Genomic DNA, 18,218 nt, shown 5'->3' with positions numbered 1-18,218 from the left:
TGATATTATTTCTCGGAGGAGGCAGTACATATGATATCGTTGGAACAGCGACAGTAGTTGCACCAAGTGGACAAGCCACGGAATATTGCGATTGAAATGAAAATAAATAATCCCCATTTCATCACAGCCATATAGCCAGGCATGTGCTAGGTTGAGTTACTATTATTAGATTTGACGGGTGCCCGAGTAAACCAGCGCTATATCCGGAATACAATGACAGGTAAAAGTCCAAGCCAACATTGACACATATCTATTGGTCTATTAAATCAAGTTACGGTGTTACCGACGGTTGCAGTGGTTAAGCTGTGTGTTTGATGTTAGAAGACACTTCCGCCTTAGATACGTCAAAAGCAAAGTATAAAAGACTCCTTGGACTTTATTTTTCCATTATTCGATTAGGATTGCAGTCACCGACCTTGTCAATATCATTTCAACGACAATAGCTTTCAGGGCTCCTCCTTACTCTGCATTTCTACCTCTGGGCTATGCCTCGTTGGGATGAGATCCTAGACATTACAAGCGTAGAAAGTGTGGCCAAAGCTTTAGCTAGATATCACCATGTCACCATCGAGACTGAGGGAGTCAAACAAATGTTCAACGAGAAGGACAGTTGGTTGGGGGATAAGGAGAACGAATGGAAAGCGACAAACAACTCCTTTATCCTTCTGATGAATATCCCCGCCCGTACTGAAGTCGACCGTGATGGTAGGAGGACCGTCACTTACCTCCTCAGCGAGAAGAGAAAATCACATAAACTGAGCCGCCAGGAGCGGGCTGCGTCCTCAATACGCCCTGCTCCATATCATACTCCATATCCTCCTTCATGCCTCTATCCTCAACTTTTTTGACAAACGACTCTTTGCTTATGACGGATGGGGGACTCTGCTTCCAGTGGCTTGCGAGGATCCGTAAACCGCATTCTATGACATTCTTCTCGCGATTCAAAGTGTTGAGACGAACAACCCTGAGCTCTTTGCCTGTTTCTGCAGAAATACTCCTTGTTACACCAGATAGCAAGGTCGTCGCCTTGTTTATTCTCGCCGGCTTGTATCACGACCTTAGCGTCAGCCATGGAACCCAGCGGGGGCAGAAGTGAATAGCTCATTGCTCCAGCGCCGACGTTTTGACCTTCGACAAAGCTGCTGGGGTTGTTGCCCTCGGATATGCCAGTGTGTTTGAAAGACGTGTCTCGTTTGGGCTTTTCTCTTTCTTCTGGAAGCTTGTACTTGGCTGTTGCAGAAGTCGAGACTCTATCCACAAGGGCGGCGAGCCATACTACCACAGCCAGAAACGTTTTTTCCCTACCCCGGGAGCACCCTGAATCGAAATCAAGCCAAAGAAAAGTCCACTGGGCTCTTGTAGGACCCTGCGTTGGTCTGTGTCGAGAGTCTTGTGGTAACGGACAAGTTTCTCAAACCCGTCAGCTTCTTTGACTCGCTGTCAATCATTGCGGAAACGCCAGGCAGGGCAGCAGCAAGATCAACGATGTCGGCCGGGACAGTCCATTCACAAAGGAACTGAGACAGTAATGCTGTTTCAGTTTCATTGCACATATTGGCGACGGCGTTGATCCCAGCCCGCAGCGCGCCGAGTCTAAGATCGTCTTCATCGACAGTCCGCGCCGGAACTGTGACTTTTTTTCGGTATAGTCCTGAAGGGTATCGCGCATCCGGCAGTCGGCAGGCACATTGAACTTGAGAAACTGGCGTGATGGCCTGCGTGCCAGCCATTGTCTCACTTTTGGGCCAATGTGGCTGTAACGGCGTGTCCGCGAGGAATACTGCCTTGAGCGACTGCGGCACCTCTCCGCAGAAAAGAAGCTTGCTCTTGTAAAGCCTTTTGTTGATCTTTATTGGGGCTGCCGATATATCGAGCAAGCTTTTGGGCTCTGTCAAGGCTCCCAGTTGCATCAAGAAAGATCGGCACCCAGGTAGGTAGTAGGTAAGAGGTAGGTAGGGTAACAGCGGAGCTCCCCAAAAGTGAGAAGAATCTGAGCTCACAGGCACTGGCGCTGGCCAACAGCACCCACAGCTCTCGGCTAATATGGCAACTTCGAGCCAAATTAACAATCGGGTGCTTGGATTAGAGTGTCCCTCCAGTATTTTACAGACCACCAATTCATATCAAAGGAGACACTGGTAAACTGCCTGGAGTTGATCAGCAGCATTTTGGACCACTCAATATAATCACGGAAAAGTTCAACTTGACTACCTTACCTGCCTAGCTGAATACTGGAGAACGAGACGATAATTTTGGGGTCGACGAACAGGAATGTCCGAGGGTCCCCTACCGACAGGATACCAGATGTGTCAGGATCCAAGTCTTTGCCTTTTTCATACGTCAGCCATCCATCGACTTCACGCAGATGTGACATATCTGGTCTTTTGCAATCAGCATCAGCATCAATGAGAATAGAGAGGGCGCCCTCAGGCGCGATACGGCGTATCTCGCAGGGGATGGCCAGGATAGCTCGAGTCCTACAGGATGCTTTACAGACAACCTCACCCTATCCGAAACGCGTCGAGTAGCGATGAAGTGGTGCTCTCATTTATACATGCGCTGGATAGATGAGTATTTCGCTGGCCTGACTTGAATGCGGTGCAAAGACGTGCAAACTTGTGGCCCAGAATATTTAGCGTATCATCTTCATATACAGACTCACTGGACCACCGTCGAATGCATGCTTTCACCAACGACGCTCTTCCAAATAACTTATATTTTTCAACCCTCTCGATTGAAACTAGAGAAGGAAAAAGCAAATCCTTAGATTCCAGATGATCTCTTGGGTTCACAGTATAATGCCTCTTGTTTTAATCCACCCTGAGCACCCGAGGGCCCTTCTTCTTGGGGACTCTCTTCTTCTTGTGACCCCTGTCAAATGCCGCAGCAGCGGCATGATCACGACCGAAGGTGTCCAAATCTTTAACCTTGTAAATCCTGATGATCCAGTTTTCACTGGTAAAGGCCTCCTCAATTGTGTTAAGAACAGGTCCAACATCCGGTACACGGGAGCCTCGAACTCTGTCTTGAGCCTGACCCGGAGGGAAGAGGGTGTTGTAATTGTAGTACGACATTTTGTACCTGTCAAATTGTTAGTATGAGAACAAGGCAGTATTCAGGGGCTGTTGGGGTCCAAGGTTAAATAAACTTACATCAAGCTGTTCTTCATGGTGTCGGTGGCATGGTCATCGACACGGTACTCGCCCCTGTTGGTGAAAAAGTCTCGCTCCTTGACCTCATCGGGCCAGATGCCCTCGGCAATTCGCACCATCCAGAGGAACTTGTTGATGTCGTCACCAGAGTAACCAAGAAGACCTCCAAAAACGACCAAGACATAGTCCACCTCGTGCTGACGCATGATAGGGTAGCTGACCTCCTCCGAAGAGCTCATGGCCTTGCCGACAGTGGCGATGTGAGTGTTGTTCCACGTGTTGTTGTCGACAAGAGTAGGACGGTCGGCCATACCGCCGATCTGGTAGCCGTAATCCCACCACGACATGATCCTGGCGTCTTCCTTGGTGTTCTGGCGGAGCCACTGATACGCCTCACGATAGTCATCGATAATGTGCTGAGAGCCATCTGGAAGCCTGCTGGCCAAAACAACCGATGGCGAGGAGTAGGCGTTAGAAGTGACCCAGGTACAGTGAAGGACGAAGATTAGCAGGTAGATGGTCATGGCCGTCGTTACCAAGCCCTTAGAGAGGTTGGTGTAGACACCAACGACAGGCTTGTTGGTAGACCTCAATCCACCCTTGGCAGCCTCCTTGGCAGCCTTTTTGGAGGCGGCCTCCTTGGCGTCGGCATCGTCTGAGGCTGGGGTGGGCGACTTGAGCGACACAAATGAGTCGAGAATCGAGGAGGCTGCGATGGCGGCCGCAACACACACAACGGGGGTAAGCGTGAGCATCAAACGGACCATGACTCCAGCGAAGTAGCTGCCAAACACCGCATAGACAACAATGAACACGTGCTCGTCGCGGAGGTTCTGGAAGCAGAGATATACACCCGCAGGGAAAAGCCAGATAAGGAAGTTGAGGTCGAAGAAGAAGGCTGGCCAGGCGGTGGGCTGGTGCTCAGAGACGGATGCGATAATGGGAATGTGAATCTTGGCGTAGCCAGTGTCCCATAGCGAGTAGAAACGACCACTCCAAGGGGCGATATAGCCGGCGCTCGTGGCAAGCGCCAGGACCGAAAGTCCAACGACAAAGATGGCAGCGGAGAACAGCACCAAAAAGGTGCGGAACTGGCGGCCGGGAATCGCGGACCGAACGTAGTCGAGGAACCCCATAAGCTGCATGAAACCAAAGATTCCTATGATTTGGTGAGTGTAAGCATGATCTGTTCTGGCTGCTTTCAACAATATCAGAAGCCGGGGAGGCCATCACAACATACCCAGTGCAGGCATGTGCTCGCTTGTCTTGATTGGCAAGAAACCAACAAACGGAATTTGCATGCTAGCCAATGTTCCCAGAGCATACCAAGTGGTGTATGAAATGTACAGGCGGGTGCTGAATCGACCCATGCAGATGAGAACAAACGAGTGGAGAGGCAGCAAACAAGTGATGAAAGCATAGCCACCCCACGATGCGACCATGTAGCCGTAGAAGAGAGCGCAGAGGGCACCCCAGAGCATAGATCCAAGCTTCAGTGCCTTGATCCAGAGATAGAATGTAAAGACGAGCAGGAAAATGGCAATGGCCTCGTTATCGTAGCTACCGGCCACGGATCGTGAGATGTAACCGGGAGCAATTCCCATAAAGGCGGCGGCCAGAAGACCAGCGGATGAGCTTGTAGTCATCTCGTTGGTCAGAAGATAGGCCGAAAAGGCTGTCAAGCCCGAGAAGACGGGCGCAAGCATAACGCAGACATTCCGGATGTCGACGGGAACGGTAAGAGCTCGTAGAGCGTGGTAGATGGCGCCACTGGTGACCATCAGGCCGGGATAAAGGGTACCACCAGTGACACGGCCCAGCGGGTGCCAGGTCCGGTCATCGAACCAGTCCCAAAAGTCGTAGAAGCCATTGGCAACCAGGTATTTTGTAGCCCTAAAGTTGAACCAAGGATCAACTGTAGGCGCAAAGTCAGTATGGGATGCCCTCGGCAGGTGGAGCAAGGTGAACGTGGTACTGACATTCGTGGATAATACTCTCAAAGCCTGTGGGAGAAAGCGATTTCAGTCAGTATCTCGAGCTTTCAATTTGGTCAATGCTGTCAAAGACCACCATCAATGGAATCTCTACTGAGCCATGCAGTGTTTGACTCGGAGAAGATCCAAGAGAGAAGCAATCAGTGTTGGTGGGTTGGAAGTCAATGACAGGTAGACGTACGGATCACAGAGAATAGTCGACTGGAGATGGCTGCACCAGCGATCAAGAAAAGAATAATAACTCGGAGGAGAGTCCGGGTGCTCTCGCCCTTGCTACCGAGAATACTTAACGAAGCAGCCGACATGGTGGCTCTTCACTGAAGCCGCAGTAGGCTTCGAAAGAATGGCTGCTGTGGGTTGGCGAGCTTTGAAGATGTCGGGGGTTTAAGCTCAGAAGCTGCACCTCAGAAGCTCCAACATAGAAAGTGTCCTCTGCCCGCGCTACATCATGCATCGAATTGGGATTGGAAGCTGCAGGGGTAGGTACTAGCAACCTTGGCTACGTGTCGTGTCTGTCTGTCTTGTGCCGAGTGGAGACGACGGCACGCACAGGCCACCCTGTTTGTCAGTTCGAATATTGCGCAGTCCACCGTACAGTCGTACCTTCAGTGCGCTTCTGGATAGGTTTGAATTCGCGCCGATGAAGCCGCATCAACTTGTGAGAATATATGACGTTTCAAACGAGGCTTTGGAATATTTGCTACGGCCAGTTTCATGTATAGTTTGCTCTAATTGAATACCAATGATGATTCTTTTTCTTGAGACACGAGTCGCAATTGGGAAGCTCAGATAGATACAGACAGCAGCAGACAGAACTCATGCATCCGGAAACCGTCTAAATCTTATAGTACACATTTACAGCGTGCAAACCAGAACTCTAAGGAAATTCTATGTCGTTGTGTGGTGTTTAACCAAACACCTCCGAGTAATCCCAGGTTGTCGTTGGCTGGTCACCTAAGAGAAACCCGCTTGGCCTGTTGACTGTAGAAGAGGTCAACATGACCGAACACCTTGCTCGACGTAGGCAAGCTCATGTTGCCGCTAGCACCGGACGACAACTGTCGATTTTCTTGACCCATGATCACTCGGAGCCCTCGTACAACCAGTCTTTCATTACCACGCTACCCTGGCATATCCAATCTATGCCTTGCCAATAACTCCGGTGAAATACGACTCGAGGTCAAAGTTCGGGTCCATTGGGTCGGATTTCCCTGGAAGAATTCAAGTTTTAGCTAAAGACTCCGTGTTCATACACATGCCGTCTTTTTTCCCCTCTCATGTAGGGCCAATAGAGATCAGAACCGGCTGGAGGGACCTCTACTCACGGCTGTCGTTCTTGGAGCCGCTCTTGTCGTTGAGCCTGGCGTACTCGGCCTTGGCCTGCTGTATTAACTTTTGCTTGTGCTCATACTCGTGACGGGCGGCGGCGGCGTTGTGGTCCGCGTTGATCTTCCTCTGGTGTGTGAAGCCGTAGAAGACTCCCAACCCCAAAGCCGTGTACCTAAGCACCTGTGCGACAGCAGTCATGTCAGTTTTGAAAAGCTAACGAGGACGACCCGAAGCTCAGCAACACATCCTGCCTATTGCGCTTGATCGGCCTAACGGGTTTTGTCGTTTTGGTTGGTGGCCGGCCCAGAGGAACAGGACCGGGAACGCAGGTCTGGATGGATGGAGCTCGCGTGCAAACAGGAAAACATGCGACGTACGTTCTTTCCTGAGACGGCAGACATGGCGACAGACTGTATTGTCTCGCGACTAAGTTCGAAATCGAAGAAAACGTGGGTACTCGGAGCAACTGGGGGTCAATTGGCGCTCAATCGGCCCTGTGCAATGCGGTCGACAAGTCGATTAGTGAATGTAGAGCTGTTGTTGACGACAGGATGTCGGGATTTTTCGCCGAACGGCAAAACTTGCGGCTTGAGAGCTCAAGCAAAGCCTCTGTGGCAGGGAACTGTGGGTCATTCCAGGCTGGGCTGGCTTGGCAACACGGCCCCGGCAAATTGCATGCTATTGCGGAAAGTACTGGGCGCACGCTTAGCATCACGTGCCAACAATCAAGCTGGGTACCGTACCGGGTACCTTTCCCCTAGCTCCCCTAACCCTTCGGGGGGAGGTACCTGGCCCAGTGAAATGTAGCGCCGTACTGTAAGGCACTGGCTAATTAATTACTCCATGACTTGACGTGCCCCTGGATCTTCCCGTTTGTCTTTGGTCCAGTCGCGCTGCGTTGTAAAATTGCCCCACATGTCGAACCGCGGTGGCATGCATCCATCGTGGACATCAAATTTACCTGCAGGGCTGTTCATTGAGTCACGACCTAATCCATCCCAACATTAGACTAGACTTTTGCATTACCTACCGGTACATTGGGACATGCCCGAAAAGAACCAAACCGTTGTTTAATAACTACCTACCTTGGCTTGCCACCAACTGCAATTTGGCTCACATAATTTGCCTAATCTAAACCGACTTTTGTAATCACCTGTTGACAGGATTGGATTCTTTACATTACTCGAACCGAAACGACGGTTGAACCGCACACGAATTCATCAGCAAACAGGCCGCCAATAGAAGACTGTGTCAGCTTTTTGGGACGCGGTTGGGGCGTTCTTGTCATTCAACTGTACGGACGGCGGCCAACTTGTTGCATCGCATCTGAAATGAGGCTTAGCCTCGTTGAACAAAATGCAGCAACGCCGAGATGAAATTCTGGCGAAGAAGGCAAAGTTGGCCGAGTTGAAGGAGAAGAGGAAAGCGCGTAATGAACAGGGCTCAGCATCACGTCCTAGTGTTGGGGTTGGTGGTGAAGTATGTCACTTCTGATAGCCCACCTGATACGGCCTCACCTCGCCCCTTAGGGCTGGGACAGAAGCTATGAGCTTTGGCGGTCGGTTTAACTAACACATTCCAATTCCAGCTCTCGATTCCATCGGCCAGAAATGTGGAACGCCGCGAAGACCTTGACGAGTACATTAATAGGCTCGTTGGCCTCGGGGATCGACCATCTTCCACAACCACAGGAGGGGCTGCCTCCCCGGGACCTAGAGGGAGCCGGCCGAACAGTGTTTTGAGCGCCGGCGAACTCAGCAATGAGAATTCGGAATACGCCTCGCTGGCCAACGGCCACGCGCCTGCCGCCCCCGCCGCCCCGCAGAACCTCACTACAGTTCCTCTCACAACCATCTACGAATGTCCACCCTCACCGGTCAAAGAAATTTTTTCTTACAGCAAGGGCATACAGACCCAGGAAGATTGGGCGCCAAGCTCGAGACCGTTGGAATTGTCAGTGTCGGACGACGATGAGCCTACGTTCACGCCTAGCAAACGGCCGACCCGCAGGGATCGTGACCGAGAGGAGGAGCTACGCGCCAACATTAGGAGGGAGATTGAGGAGGAACTAAAGGCCGCCCAAGAGCTTTCAACAGACGGGGTGCTCAAACCCACGGCACTGACGACCAACTTCCCTGCAAGGACGCTGACGAATGAAGAACTCAAGGCTGTGACAGCATCGGAGGATTTCGTCGACTTTGTGGACAGGGCAACCAAGGTTATCGAAAAGGCCTTGGACCAGGAGTACGATATTCTCACGGATTACACGCTTCAGACACAAGAGAATACGGATGACCGCGAGCAGGGCAACGTGAGTGGGAGAGGGCGCCGCAAGATCAGGGAGATACGTCAGTTCTACGATGAGAGGTGGTCCAAGAAGCGCCCGATAACTTCGATTGACTTTTCGCCCAAGTTCTCGGATCTCGTCCTTGCCTCGGCGTCCAAAAACGTTACAGCACCACACGAGCCGGATGGTATTGTTCAAGTATGGAACTTGAATCTGCACGACAGGGCCGAATTTGTCCTTCATGCACAGTCAGACATCCTGACGGCCAAATTCTCGCCTTTTCACCCTAACCTGATCATCGGTGGTGCTTATAGTGGTCAGGTTCTTTTGTGGGATACGCGTTCTCGCTCTTCTGCCCCAGTTCAAAAAACACCACTGACGGGACAGGGACATACGCATCCTGTATACTCGCTTGATGTGATAGGCACGCAAAATGCCAACAACATTATCACAACATCTACTGATGGCGTCGTGTGTGGCTGGTCTGTCGATATGTTGGCAGCGCCACAAGAGTCGCTCATGCTTCTTACTCCGCAGCAGACAAAGACGGACGACTTGAGCCCGACATGCATGGCCTTCCCCCAAGCTGACCCCACATACTTCCTAGTCGGCTCCGAGGAAGGCGTCATCTATCCATGCCACAGATATGACCGAGCGGGTGCCAAGGCCGGTGTTGACAAGAACGTCAGCTACAGGGGTCACTCAGCACCGGTCAGGTCTGTTGACTTTCATTCCAACTTGGGTCCGGTTGACTTTGGCGATCTTGTTCTCTCCTCGAGTCTGGACTGGAGTGCCAAGTTGTGGAAAGTGCGGCCGCCTGGGGGCATTGGTACAGCCGGTCTCTTGTCCAGCAACGCAGAGGTCGCCGTCTCGCCCCTTATGGAGTTTGCTCGCGAAGATATCGTCTACGATGCGGCATGGTCACCGCTTCGACCTGGTGTGTTCTCGCTTGTCGACGGCGCCGGCTATCTCGAAATATGGGACTTGACGGTCGAAACAGAAGAGCCAGTCGCGCGCATTCAACCAAATGCGCGCCCCGGCGCGAGGGTGGCAAGTCTGAACAAGGTTGCCTGGGAGCGGTCGGAAGGCAAGCGGCTCGCCACAGGCGGTATCGCAGGTGCATTGACTGTTTTCGAGGTCGGGCCGGACCTGGGAGGGAAGGAGGGTATCAAGTCTGACGAGTGGGCTGCGGTCAAGAAGCTTATTTCGAAGCTAGAGCTCGACGCCAAAGGCCCTGTAAATGGCGTCTCTGGCCTGAGGAACTGAGCAAGGAGCGTCGGCAAGTCTTGCTGCTTGCAGTCTACACGTCAGAATTGGATTCTGCTCTCCTTTTATAACATTTTATCCTTTCGCTAGCTTCCTTGTGTCGCGGACTTGCTTGTAGAGTCGTTCTATACCCCAGCTTTTGTTTGCCGTTTAGTGTTCTCTAGAAGACATATGCTCTTGCGAATACAAGCCTTGTTACGACAAGCTACTGCTGCTATCTGTGATATTTGCTTGTTAGCTTGTTTCCTCGACTGCCTGTTTGCGATGACCTGGGTCGGTTGATTTTGACGAGCCTTCACGTCAAGCCATCTTCACGCCAGCAGCAACCTACTCCACCGAGCAGTGGTCGTAGTCAGACTCGGCTGAACTGGAAACCCACGAAGCCCTCCGGATTGACTAACATGGAGAAATGCCCCGTCTTCATTCACCCATTTCGGACGATGGAATCATCACCTTGTAACCATAATTAGCATCACTGGCCCCTACCACAATCGGCTTACGCTAGTGATGGACGGTTGGTGTGCTGACAGCGATCGTCTCCAGGTGCGGCAAAACCACTTGTTTTCGACATTCAGTGACAGGCCAAACATCCAGTCGTCTATGTATTTACCCGAATAGGAAACTTCAGGCTATGTGTGTGATTACGCGGCCAAAAAGTACGCGAGTGGGCGGGCTGCACAAGCGACCGAAGAACATATCTCATCAGGCTGACAGGCTTGTCATACAAGGGCCCATATACTGGCGAGGGAGCACCGATTTAAAAAAAGAAGCAAATTACATGGCCGTTCCATCGTGACGAGGCAGAGCTTCAGGGCTAGGCAGTGATAAAGTATGTTTGCTAGAGCATCCCGACATGATGCCCAAGAGTCGTGTGTCACGATGCCCGACTCTGTCACGGTACTCTACCTTGTCCACTCATGCTTTCCGGCTCTGCCATTGTGCCGTAGCATATCCCTTTGAGCTCTCTATTTCAAGCGTCTGTTTTCTCCTCCAAGCGTAACGCGCCCAGAGCCAGCCTACTAAGTTTCCGTTGACGCTTACTGTTGTCCCAAAATACCAACGGAGGAAAACGGCACCATAGAACGACAACCCTTAATAGAGACGGACTATTCGACACGATGAGCGTAACCATAAGTCCCTTACACAACAGTACCACACCTGCTGGGTCTCTGACCACTATATGGACACCACCATGCCCTGGTGGCCCTATGACAACCTGGGACTCCAACGCAAATAGGTCCTTAGAGGGCTGCATGCCGACCAACTACAAGGATTTATACTACGATGGCAACGTCGGTTACTACTCACCTGGCATCTGCCCGAGCGGCTATACATCGGCGTGCAGCCGGTACAACACGCAACAAGGGCCGCCGTTGGAGCCAGAGGAGACGGCTGTCATGTGTGCTCCTTCGTACGTTGTCATCTCAGCCCTTGTGGTATCTGGTATCAATGGCAGACAAGAATAAAAGAATAATAGTACAAGGCATGAAACACAAACTAACCCACAAAAATGGTCTTATTTCGACTTTTTGAATAGTGGCTATACCTGCAACCCAAATCAGGGCGTTTCCAACGCATGGCACTCCCAGACGGCGGACAACTCTGCTCCCATGATCCAAGTCCGATGGCAAGCCTCTGACATCTCAACCCTGGAGACGCACCCGCTCACGCCGGGCCTGAGGCCTGCCTCGCAGACAAAAACGAGCCAGGGAACGACGACATCCACGGCGACGGCCGGGGGAGGCCAAGCACCCGACACAGGCAGCGACTCTGTTCGCGCCATGCAAGGCAGCACAATAGCCGGGATTGTCATCGGGTCCGTCCTGGGAGTGTTGGTCCTTGGCATGGCCATCCTGGTATTCCTGAGGCATGGTTGTCGGGCCTGCTTCTGCCCGGGAGAGAAGCCAACATCTGGCCCAGAGGCATCCCTTCGTCCAGCAGCGTCTGCACATGAGATAGGAAGCCAAGCGCCGCAATCGTATGATGGCGGCAGCGACGCAGAGGACGGGACGCCACATACGATTTATTACAGCCCGTCGCATGTAGGCCACAAGCCACCCACCGTGGGCACGGAAGCGCAGGCAGTGGCTTCCCCGGAGCGCCATGACGATATGGTGACTGTGTACGACGCGCAACCCATCCAGCTCTTCAGCAGCCCAGCTGAGATGCCGACAGAGAGTTTGCAGCATCAGCGGCCTCCAGATCCTGCCGCCAGAGCTTCAGCAACACCGCCCGTGGATGTTCCACCGGGGATGATGGGTGGTCGAGAGGGTCAGCGCACTTCTATTCTACGATGGGGAGCTCAGTGGCGGCAGTAAGAAAGAACCCATTGGTTGGACTTGTTCCTTTTTCACCCAAGAGGAGATTGTTTGCCTGGCAAGGGGTTAAGGGTTTTGTGAGACGTCAGCTGAGACTTGCAGCAGCAGTGGGCATATGTTTGCGTCTGACAGGAAAACTGCAGCCAGCCGAAGCTGCATTGCAATGTTGCGTGAATGTATCCTTAGGTCCGCTAGAACGAGCTGCCCGCCTGCCCTCATGATGAATACTGATGGGTGAAGACGGTAGTCTCGCGTAGGGGGATAGAGCATCGTGTGCACGGAATTTACAAGAGGGACAAGCTGTATAATCATAAACATGTTCAAAACATGTCAGATCAATCATGCGACCTTTTCCCATCTTTGACTGTCGGTTCTTGGGCTCAGGATTTTTTTTTCCTTGGTTTACTGTGCTGTAAAACCACCCATGTGTTTGCCCATAGACAACAAGACAAGGAACCTTCGGTCACTCCGTTGGTGAACGAAAGTTGGGCCGTCAAATGTACCTACCGAGACATTTACGAGCAAAGCTGACCGCCAAAATTGCCGTACATGTGCTGGGTCGCCCTAGCAGAGTGGTCGTTGTTAGGCAGGGTAAAAGAGATATAGCAGAAAAGAGAGACGAGAAAGCACACCATTGGGCTGTTACTTTGTATATCGAGACTGCAAACAAAAGGGCAGGTTTGATCACATGCCGTGATGATAATCAACAAAACTTGCCAACTTTTTGCCCAAATTGGCACCTTTTGACTGGCAAATAATCTCTGGGCAATGACAGTCAGTGACATGATAATTTCATGTTTTGTTGTGTTCGGAAATAGTAGGCTGGCTGCATGAATATGCCTTGGCGACCAGATATATCATGGGAATAAGCAGTAAGAGGATCCGCAGGCGGACATTAACAACCGCGGGCTGTCGAAAGCAAGGGATGCATTGGAATAACTTGGTTTGAATAGACGAGAGAGAGAAGAAAAAAAAAAAAAAAAAAAGGGTCCACGCTTTAAGCCCGACCGCTCGAAATCTCTCCCTCTTTTTTGCCTTGGCCCGATTGACGAAAGCACTGGAAGCCAGGCCGCGTTTACGAGGTGGTTGAGTGAGGTGAGCATGTTCTCTACGACAAAACAGAAACCCACTAGATAGACTAGACTAGGGATGTTTTCTTCTGGAGAATTTACAGAAGCCGGGTCCCCACGGGAAAGCCTAGCCTACAGTAGCCTCTCCAGCACAAGCGAGTCAAATTCGGCAGGAGAGAACCCGGCTACAGTGGCTTGGGTGGCTTGAGTGGCGTGCGTTGTTGGTTTAGAACTGGTTCTAATTATTTAGTGGGTTCCCTGTAACAACAGTACAGTACCCCGACAAAAAAGCAAGTCAGAGCACCTGAACAAAAAAGAACCAACGCTCACTCCGATTCATCGATATTTTTCGATCGTGAATTCGCCGCCCTTGGACAATATTAATTAACAAACAAACAACCAAACAACAAAAACCAGGTGGACAAAAATTTGTAATGAATGAGGTAGCTAATCTCATCAATTGCCTCCGCCTGCCCGTTTCGGCGTTCCAATTGCACGCTGTCTCACTCATCTTGTTATTCTTACCCTGTTTAAGGTGCTTCCGTCCCATTCGTCCGTGCATTCGCGTGCGGGTGGTTATTATTGTTGCGAATAGGACGCAGCAAGGTCTGAATAAGATGCATCTCTTGTAGCAAGCCATGAGTGGGGAGGTGATCGCCCTTGCATCTTCCCGCCTTGTCAAAAAAGGAGGAGAGATACAACCATCGGCTATTGTTCTTCATGGCCAATCTCACCTGGTCTCCTCCAAAAGTCGGGTCAGGCTGCTTGCTATTCAACATACTTACCGGACAGCAGGTTTCCGATGGGCGCCGCGCAATGTCGCAGGGCTGCCCTATTTGTGTCTGGGGTGGACGACCAGAATAGATAAGGAGTGCCTACCTACATATATATGTATATCCCTTTCCGTGGTTGTTGGGTTTCTTTCTCATTCGCCTTCTCTATTCCCCCGGCCTTTTCGTGTAAATTTTTTCGAGAAAGAGGCGGTTGTTGACTCTGACACACCTCGTCTGTCTGATTCACAACACTAACTCTTGTTCCGTATCTCTCTCCCCAATCCGCACCCAAACCACTCGCAAACATCACGTCTCCCGGCAATGTCTCAACCACCATATAAGCAAGGCGACCACAGGGCAACGGTCCTCAAGGAGCAAACCACCATAACACCATCCACCTGCCCACCGCAGCCACAACAACCACAACCACCACCACCGGCATACACCCCTCGCTCCGGCCAACTCCCAATGCCCAGAGTCATGCCCATGCCCATGCACTGCATCACATCCGACCTCCTGGCGAGGCTCTTGACCTTTGCCTCCGAGGCAAGACCGAGCGCCAACGCCGCTGAGCAACACGACTGCGCAGAGAGCATGTCGCCGATATCCATCAAGGTCAACACGGCCGTCCGCGTCAACCAAAACGACAACCTGGTCGACATTGGCAGGCCGGGACCCTCGGACATCGCCGAGGCCATCGTGAGCGCCATAGAGCGCGCCAGCAGCGCCTCGGCCGGCATCCCCATGATCGACGGGAGCGGCGAGCCGAGGCCGATCAAGATCGACGTCGACGCCACCGTCGAGGTCGGCGGCTCGAGGAACGTCGTGGGAAAGGAAGACTTCCTGCGCGAGTACCTGAGGACCCTGGGCGCTGCTGTCGCCTACAGGGCCAAGAGGAGGCGGCCGTCGTCCGTGTCCGGGTCGGAAGATGACAGGTCTGAGGATGATGCGGCGGCTGGTGATGCCAGCATACCGGCTGCCAAGAGGTCACGGAGTACCTGATTCTATCTCCACGCCTTGTGTTATTGCAATGTCTTTCTGTGTTTGATTATCAGGTTATTGGAGGTATACGTTGCTTCTCTCTCTTTCTCTCATTTCCCCCTTGGGCTTTGTGACGCCACCAAGATTCACAATCATGTTCAATGTTTCATTGTCTACACGGGGCAAAAGGACGGCATTTTGAGTATTGAAAGGATACCCTTTTTCACTTGGATATACTTTAGGGATGGGTTGGAACGGATTGAATTTCATCTTGGGTACTTAACTTTAAGGTATGCAGCCCCACGAACCGAGCCATTAATAGGCTCAAGTGGCCGTGACGAGGAACATGAAGTGATTTGACCCCCACTCGGCAATAACTCCAAGAATAGGTCGTACTTTTGTAACCAGTTTGTGACCACGTGTTGGGATGAAGATGAAATGGAATTGAAAAGGAACAAGAAAGAAAATTTACATATTGAAAATCAGGCTCAGTGGTAGGAAAAGTCCTAGTCTCCGGCCAACTACAAGCTTCTATAAATAATTAAAGACGTATTTCGTCGTACCAAGAAAATCCCCTTCGAGCTTGCTCGTGCAGGGATCAGCCGTCATATACAGATGTTCCCCTGGACCCCCACCGGGTATTCTATATGCCAAATCGTGTCATGAGAAAAGAAATAGATGATTGTTACTCGTTTGCTTGTTTTTTTTTTAGTCCTGAGCCTTGAGTAATATGCCGTCTGTTTGCGGCTCCGAGTTGCCAAACTTGGAAAAGAAACCACGCTTCTTTTGTGGTTGCGGCATCTGCTGCTGCTGCATCTGCTGGACGCCCTTGGGCTGGCGGTCGTCGCCGAGACCAACGTCCTCAAACGACTCCTCCACCGTCGTGGGCTCCGGCCGGCGGTCGTTCATGGACAGGCGCGGGCGCGGGAAGCGAGACGAGTCAAAGCTCTGCCTTGTGGGGGCGTCATGCTTGGTGACGGGCGACCTCGCAGAGATATCCTGGAGAGGCCAGGGTAGCATGTTAATAACAGGGGCTTGACAATTGAGGTTAAAAAGTAGTTTGACGACATGGCGGGAAACTCACAAATGAGCGACGGTAAGAGTCAAACGACTCCCTGGAAATGGTAAAGTGTTCGTTCTCAGGGGTACTGAGACTTCCGCGGGACTTGTCTGACGAGTTGCGCGACAAGTACCGCGCAGGCCATGGAGGCGACGACTTTTCGACAGGCGAAGGTGGCAGGTAGACGCCGCTGTCATTGACCACTGAAAGGCCGACACAAGTTGCTCCAGTTAGCTGCAATCGATCTCCTGATGACAAGTTGTGACAAGTTGTGATTGGATGGGGGTATGCACTGCCAAGCATTGAGTTTGAGGCAGTGCTGCGATGATGGGCGCGCCGCTCTTTACAGCGCGGGGCTTGCCTTGGGATTTCTTTGGATTTGGGAGGGGATATGGAGAGAAAAAAAAAACATGTGAAGCGAAGTAAAGTGAAGAGAAAAGGTAGGCGATGGTTTTGGACCGGGGTTAATCATACCACTCAGCTTGTATTCGCCAGTGTCGTTGCTCCTCCCACTGTTGATGCTCAAGCCTGCAATGCTCGACGACTTGGAACCGATTGTGTCTACCTTGTCGAAACCGCCAGGCTGCTGTGGTTCTTGCGCCGGAGCTGTCTCCAACCGAGGTCGTTGGTTCTCATCATTGTGCTGCTTGCGCGCGAACGGGTTGCGAATAGTGGGCATTGGCATTTTCAATGGCGGTCGACAAATATGCCGACTTATAGTGTATGCTGCTTTTGATTATATGCTGTGAACCGGCTGTTTTTGTGATTGAATAAAAAAATGACGTAGTACGGATCTATCCAATATGGTTTCTGGGTCCGAACAGTATAACAATCGAAGGTTCAAATTTCTAGAATACGACGGCGCAAAGATTTGTGATTTGGAGAATTGGGTGCTGAGTTTAACCAAACAACAGACAAGATAAACTGCGACAGATGACCTTTTTCAAAAAAAAATAGGCTGCGGGGGGAGGAATTAAAAGTCTAAATGCTTCGACCGACTGATCTAAACGGCTGCGCGCTAATGTCAGATTTTGTGCTGATCGGCGTGCATGGTACGACACAACGAGTGTGGCAGTGTGGTGCGCCTAGGAGGTAAGGTACAGGTAGGCTGAGGTAGCGCGCGCCCCTTAAAAAGAAGTAAGGTGACCACACGCAGGCCAAGGCAGGTTCGGACGGTCGATCAAGGGTCGGTTGCAGTTGTAGCCGCTTTGTTTGTTGAAGGGAGGAGGAGAAGGATGAACAAGAAAGGAAAAAATTCGAGACTGCACTTGCACTGTGCAGGATCTTGACTGGCTTCTTCCCACTCTGTTACTTGCTAGAGAGCGCCGCCGCCACCTTTTTCCAACGGCTTTTCGTTTACTCCGTAGCTCCCGCAAAGTCCCCTATGATCTCAAGCCACTTCTCCCAAGGCTCTGCCCCCCTTTGGAATCCTGCCTATTTCCGGGCTTCCCAGATTCCCAATATGGAAAGGAAACGTCATGCCAATGCTGGATAAAGACGTCGAGGTCACATCAATTCGAAATGGATGAGGTGGGAAGGGGACTTGCCTTGGATGGTGGACCCTGATCATTGGTCGCCCCACATTTCCCGGCCCGTTCGCAAGACGTAAGACTGTGGATATATGTACCTATGATCCTTCTTTTTTGACCTGGCGTGCTTCTATGCCTGACAACTGACAAGCTGGAACTGGGGTACATTTATTTGCAATGAGGGAATAAATACGATTACGTAGTGGAGCTCATGAATAAGGTAGGTTAAACGTCAGTTGCGAAACAATTCTTGGTACTGCTATTGATAGGTTAAAACTGGTGTTGCTATGTAATGGCCATCAACCTTACGTGGTACGTATCATAGCATGATCCATCCATGAGCTCGGAATTCGGCTATAGCTCATCCCCCGGCATGGTATACTTGCCTTACCACGAACAATACCATACACCACACCATTGTTTCCCAGAGAGTCACGCACCCATAACTTTGTTTGCGAC

At 51.4% G+C, this 18,218-nt stretch overlaps 7 protein-coding genes across 7 annotated transcripts; 3 read left to right on the top strand and 4 right to left on the bottom strand.

Moving 5' to 3' along the window:
• Positions 1–365: 365 nt before the first annotated feature.
• MGG_14745 (uncharacterized protein) lies at positions 366–1,730 on the bottom strand (the record flags this gene model as incomplete). Its single annotated transcript, XM_003713678.1, has 3 exons — positions 366–1,044; positions 1,121–1,250; positions 1,366–1,730. 3 exons carry the CDS (start codon positions 1,728–1,730, stop codon positions 730–732), a joined length of 810 nt encoding a protein of 269 aa, XP_003713726.1. The 3' UTR covers positions 366–729.
• A 968-nt stretch (positions 1,731–2,698) lies between these two features.
• Positions 2,699–5,595, bottom strand: MGG_04773 (oligosaccharyl transferase STT3 subunit). Its single transcript, XM_003713677.1, has 5 exons — positions 5,328–5,595; positions 5,132–5,155; positions 4,393–5,067; positions 3,153–4,311; positions 2,699–3,081 (listed from the first exon to the last, which is right to left on the bottom strand). Exons 1-5 carry the CDS (start codon positions 5,449–5,451, stop codon positions 2,811–2,813), a joined length of 2,253 nt encoding a protein of 750 aa, XP_003713725.1. The 5' UTR covers positions 5,452–5,595; the 3' UTR covers positions 2,699–2,810.
• Positions 5,596–5,818: 223 nt separating this feature from the next.
• MGG_04772 (uncharacterized protein) lies at positions 5,819–7,077 on the bottom strand. Its single transcript, XM_003713676.1, has 3 exons — positions 6,853–7,077; positions 6,472–6,655; positions 5,819–6,357 (listed from the first exon to the last, which is right to left on the bottom strand). Exons 1-3 carry the CDS (start codon positions 6,874–6,876, stop codon positions 6,287–6,289), a joined length of 279 nt encoding a protein of 92 aa, XP_003713724.1. The 5' UTR covers positions 6,877–7,077; the 3' UTR covers positions 5,819–6,286.
• Positions 7,078–7,431: 354 nt separating this feature from the next.
• On the top strand, positions 7,432–10,223 carry MGG_04771 (cytoplasmic dynein 1 intermediate chain 2). Its single transcript, XM_003713675.1, has 2 exons — positions 7,432–7,954; positions 8,064–10,223. The coding sequence occupies exons 1-2, from the start codon at positions 7,832–7,834 to the stop codon at positions 10,026–10,028; spliced, it is 2,088 nt and encodes a 695-aa protein (XP_003713723.1). The 5' UTR covers positions 7,432–7,831; the 3' UTR covers positions 10,029–10,223.
• A 923-nt stretch (positions 10,224–11,146) lies between these two features.
• MGG_04770 (uncharacterized protein) lies at positions 11,147–12,346 on the top strand (the record flags this gene model as incomplete). Its single annotated transcript, XM_003713674.1, has 2 exons — positions 11,147–11,439; positions 11,566–12,346. 2 exons carry the CDS (start codon positions 11,147–11,149, stop codon positions 12,344–12,346), a joined length of 1,074 nt encoding a protein of 357 aa, XP_003713722.1.
• Positions 12,347–13,700: 1,354 nt separating this feature from the next.
• MGG_04769 (uncharacterized protein) lies at positions 13,701–15,775 on the top strand. The gene has a single exon (XM_003713673.1). The coding sequence runs from the start codon at positions 14,511–14,513 to the stop codon at positions 15,189–15,191; it is 681 nt and encodes a 226-aa protein (XP_003713721.1). The 5' UTR covers positions 13,701–14,510; the 3' UTR covers positions 15,192–15,775.
• On the bottom strand, positions 15,543–17,856 carry MGG_04768 (uncharacterized protein). The gene is made up of 3 exons (XM_003713672.1): positions 16,705–17,856; positions 16,255–16,433; positions 15,543–16,169 (listed from the first exon to the last, which is right to left on the bottom strand). Exons 1-3 carry the CDS (start codon positions 16,913–16,915, stop codon positions 15,879–15,881), a joined length of 681 nt encoding a protein of 226 aa, XP_003713720.1. The 5' UTR covers positions 16,916–17,856; the 3' UTR covers positions 15,543–15,878.
• Between the last annotated feature and the right edge of the window lie 362 nt (positions 17,857–18,218).

This window comes from Pyricularia oryzae, chromosome 2 (assembly GCF_000002495.2).
Source record: "Pyricularia oryzae 70-15 chromosome 2, whole genome shotgun sequence".
NCBI lineage: Eukaryota > Fungi > Ascomycota > Sordariomycetes > Magnaporthales > Pyriculariaceae > Pyricularia > Pyricularia oryzae.
The sequence above is the reverse complement of the archived record's forward strand: the minus strand, read 5'-3'. Positions and strand labels throughout refer to the sequence as shown.

Bases quoted from the DNA above. Each gene is read 5' to 3' on its own strand.
- MGG_04771 (XM_003713675.1), top strand. From the start codon at position 7,832: ATGCAGCAACGCCGAGATGAAATTCTGGCGAAGAAGGCAAAGTTGGCC. The intron at 7,955-8,063 runs GTATGTCACTTC...TTCCAATTCCAG, and splicing joins GTGTTGGGGTTGGTGGTGAA to CTCTCGATTCCATCGGCCAG.
- MGG_04772 (XM_003713676.1), bottom strand. From the start codon at position 6,876: ATGTCTGCCGTCTCAGGAAAGAAC. The intron at 6,656-6,852 runs GTACGTCGCATG...GCTGTCGCACAG, and splicing joins CTGCCGTCTCAGGAAAGAAC to GTGCTTAGGTACACGGCTTT. The intron at 6,358-6,471 runs GTGAGTAGAGGT...GAATTCTTCCAG, and splicing joins CGGCTCCAAGAACGACAGCC to GGAAATCCGACCCAATGGAC.
- MGG_04768 (XM_003713672.1), bottom strand. From the start codon at position 16,915: ATGCCAATGCCCACTATTCGCAACCCGTTCGCGCGCAAGCAGCACAAT. The intron at 16,434-16,704 runs GTATGATTAACC...TCGGCCTTTCAG, and splicing joins TGGCGAATACAAGCTGAGTG to TGGTCAATGACAGCGGCGTC. The intron at 16,170-16,254 runs GTGAGTTTCCCG...TGGCCTCTCCAG, and splicing joins ACTCTTACCGTCGCTCATTT to GATATCTCTGCGAGGTCGCC.
- MGG_04769 (XM_003713673.1), top strand. From the start codon at position 14,511: ATGTCTCAACCACCATATAAGCAAGGCGACCACAGGGCAACGGTCCTC.
- MGG_04773 (XM_003713677.1), bottom strand. From the start codon at position 5,451: ATGTCGGCTGCTTCGTTAAGTATTCTCGGTAGCAAGGGCGAGAGCACC. The intron at 5,068-5,131 runs GTCAGTACCACG...TTGCGCCTACAG, and splicing joins TGAGAGTATTATCCACGAAT to TTGATCCTTGGTTCAACTTT. The intron at 3,082-3,152 runs GTAAGTTTATTT...ACAATTTGACAG, and splicing joins ACCATGAAGAACAGCTTGAT to GTACAAAATGTCGTACTACA.